The sequence below is a fragment of the Crinia signifera genome, chromosome 11 (genome assembly GCF_055691185.1).
Source record: "Crinia signifera chromosome 11, ASM5569118v1, whole genome shotgun sequence".
Lineage (NCBI taxonomy): Eukaryota > Metazoa > Chordata > Amphibia > Anura > Myobatrachidae > Crinia > Crinia signifera.
Window position 1 is genome coordinate 99,793,460 of NC_139227.1, and position 2,825 is coordinate 99,796,284.

General features: G+C 52.3%; 1 protein-coding gene across 1 annotated transcript; it reads right to left on the bottom strand.

The window, feature by feature from the left end:
* Positions 1-813: 813 nt before the first annotated feature.
* On the bottom strand, positions 814-2,164 carry C11H11orf96 (chromosome 11 C11orf96 homolog). Its single transcript, XM_083163913.1, has one exon. The coding sequence runs from the start codon at positions 1,728-1,730 to the stop codon at positions 1,353-1,355; it is 378 nt and encodes a 125-aa protein (XP_083020039.1). The 5' UTR covers positions 1,731-2,164; the 3' UTR covers positions 814-1,352.
* Positions 2,165-2,825: the final 661 nt, after the last annotated feature.

Genomic DNA, 2,825 nt, shown 5'->3' on the forward strand with positions numbered 1-2,825 from the left:
GGAGAGGGTCAGGTAGGCAACCCTGGTATATACTGTATAACCACCCCAATGCAGCCTGCTCAGGTGTATAATACCCCCCCCCCCCCAATGCAGCCTGCCCAGGTGTACCCAGGTATATAATAACCCTCAATGCAGCCTGCCCAGGTGTACAATAACCCCCAATGCAGCCTGCCCAGGTGTACACAGGTATATAATAACCCTCAATGCAGCCTGCCCAGGTGTACACAGGTATATAAAAAAAACCCAATGCAGCCTGCCCAGGTGTACACAGGTATATAACAACCCCCCAATGCAGCCTGCCCAGGTGTACACAGGTGTAGTATAACCCTCAATGCAGCCTGCCCAGGTGTACACAGGTATAGTATAACCATCAATGCAGCCTGCCCAGGTGTACACAGGTATAGAATAACCCCCAATGCAGCCTGCCCAGGTGTACACAGGTGTAGTATAACCCCCAATGCAGCCTGCCCAGGTGTACACAGGTGTAGTATAACCCCCAATGCAGCCTGCCCAGGTGTACACAGGTGTAGTATAACCCCCAATGCAGCCTGCCCAGGTGTACACAGGTATATAACAACCCCCCAATGCAGCCTGCCCAGGTGTACACAGGTATATAACAACCCCCAATGCAGCCTGCCCAGGTGTAGTATAACCCCCAATGCAGCCTGCCCAGGTGTACACAGGTATATAACAACCCCCCAATGCAGCCTGCCCAGGTGTACACAGGTATATAACAACCCCCCAATGCAGCCTGCCCAGGTGTAGTATCCCCCCCCCCCCTACCTGCATTACGAAGCACACAGGTTCCCAGAATAACTTTGCAATGTGTTTATTTATATGTAAGTATTCATGTAACAATGCCAGAACAGTGCAGGTGCAAAAATAGATATTTATACATTAATTTCCTCATTTATGTATTTTCTTTACAAAAATAAGCGTAACCCCCTTCCCTGGGGAATCTGCCCAGAAGATAGAGAGGGGGGGGGGGGGGGGGGGGGGGTAATTGGCAGCTATAGGCTCACACAGCTGGAAGGACAAGTTCACCCAATTTTGGTTAAGTTAGCAGCTGATCCACATTGGACAATTTACCCTTAACACCCAGACGGGGTCTCAGGAGGGCAGTTCAGGGCCATGTTAACTCCGTGCAGTGCAGCTTCTTTGGAACAGAAGTCCTCATGTCACTTTGCAGATCTCACGGAGTCTGCACCCTTGTCCCAGGTTATTAGGCGCTCACCCCAGTGGGACGTTCTCGTTGCGCCCTCTGGTGGTCACCAGCGGCAGCACATCTGAGCCATAGTGTGCGCTGCAGGAGGAAGGTAACCCTTGGTGCGCTGGATGAGTGGAGTTCCTGCTCACTGAGTGGAGTCTGAGTCACTGGAGTCTAGGCTGTGTCTGAGCTTGCTGCTGCCGCTGAGAAGCTTGTCCTTCTGGAGGTGCATGGTATGGGAGCTTCTCCTGAGGTTCTCGAGGGACTGCAAGAAGGACTTTCTGGCTTTCTCCTCCTCAGTGGGGGACACCCCCTCCTCCTCCACCTCCTGGATCTCATCAAAGGTAACAGGCTGGGTCTTGAACCTGCTCTGCCTGGGCCTTCTGAGCTTCCCCTTGCCCCTCAGGGGCCTGGGCTGAATGGGCTGGGGGTATTCCTCCGTGGCACCGCTGTAGTGGGGCATTACTGAATGGTACATGCCCAGTGGCTCTGCCTGCTTAGCAGAGAGGACAGCTGAAGACATGCTGAGTCCTTGCAAGTGATGGGAACACTGGAGAAGGTAGGGGGGTCAGCAGCTGTTTGGCATGAGAGGGGGGGGGGGGGGGGGTCACTGTCCTGCGTGGGATCTGCAGTGGATATTCTGCCACCCTGTACCCACAGCGGCCTCTCCAGACTGATTGGCAATGCAATGAGAGGGTCCAGTATAGTCCATCTGCTGGGGGACCACGCTGCTGCCTGGTCCTGCTGCTCAGAGAGGGAATGCTCCTGTTTGGGAGGCTGGTCTCCCAGCTTTATACCCTCGCCCCCTCCCTCCCTGATGATGACAGCACGCTCCTTTTAAAGCCTCTGACTTTGCAGCCTGCAGATAATGATGTTTCCAGCCCATTTCTCTCTCTCTCTCCCCAAGTTCTCCCCCTTCCCCCTATAGCTGGGGGACTCCGAGTCCTTTATGTCAGGGCTTTGTGCCTCCCCCTCTGCTGTGGTGGAACTACAAGTCCCAGCTGATGAGGCACACAAGTTGCTTTATGAGTGAATCACAGCTGTTGCCATTTGTTTTGCATTCCCATAATCAGTGCATTCTGTCTGCATACGGATCTGAGCTCAGCAGCTGGCAGGACTCCTGACTCCCTGATTGTGTATAGTGCTACATCTGTTTCTGCTAAAGGGTTTATTATCTGATGCTACTTTGTTACAGAATTCTGCTCATGTAAAAACATTGGCGGTGAGTTCCGCAATGTGACCACTAGAGGGCGCTGTTCTTGTGAACACTGGGGTCTCATCTCTGCTGCTGTTATGCTGATGTTCAGTGAAATAATGGAATATCTCTGTATAGTATATATGCATCACAGGAGCTTCCTTAGGGGACCAGGTGTGGGGCCTCTGAGGTGCCAAAATATAGATCCAAATAAAACAAATTGTGAAACCCTCTCTGTCAGTTGCGTAAGATATTCCCATCATTTCTAATGGCAAACAGAGGGTGACATTGTGCCTGTGGGTTGTGGCAATAGTTCCTCGGTGAGAGACAGACTGAATACTGGTTCGGGCCACAGAACATCCAGATCCACCATTTGCAAATGACCTGCTTGCTTTAAGGCCCTCAGGCCGGGGTACAGCAACA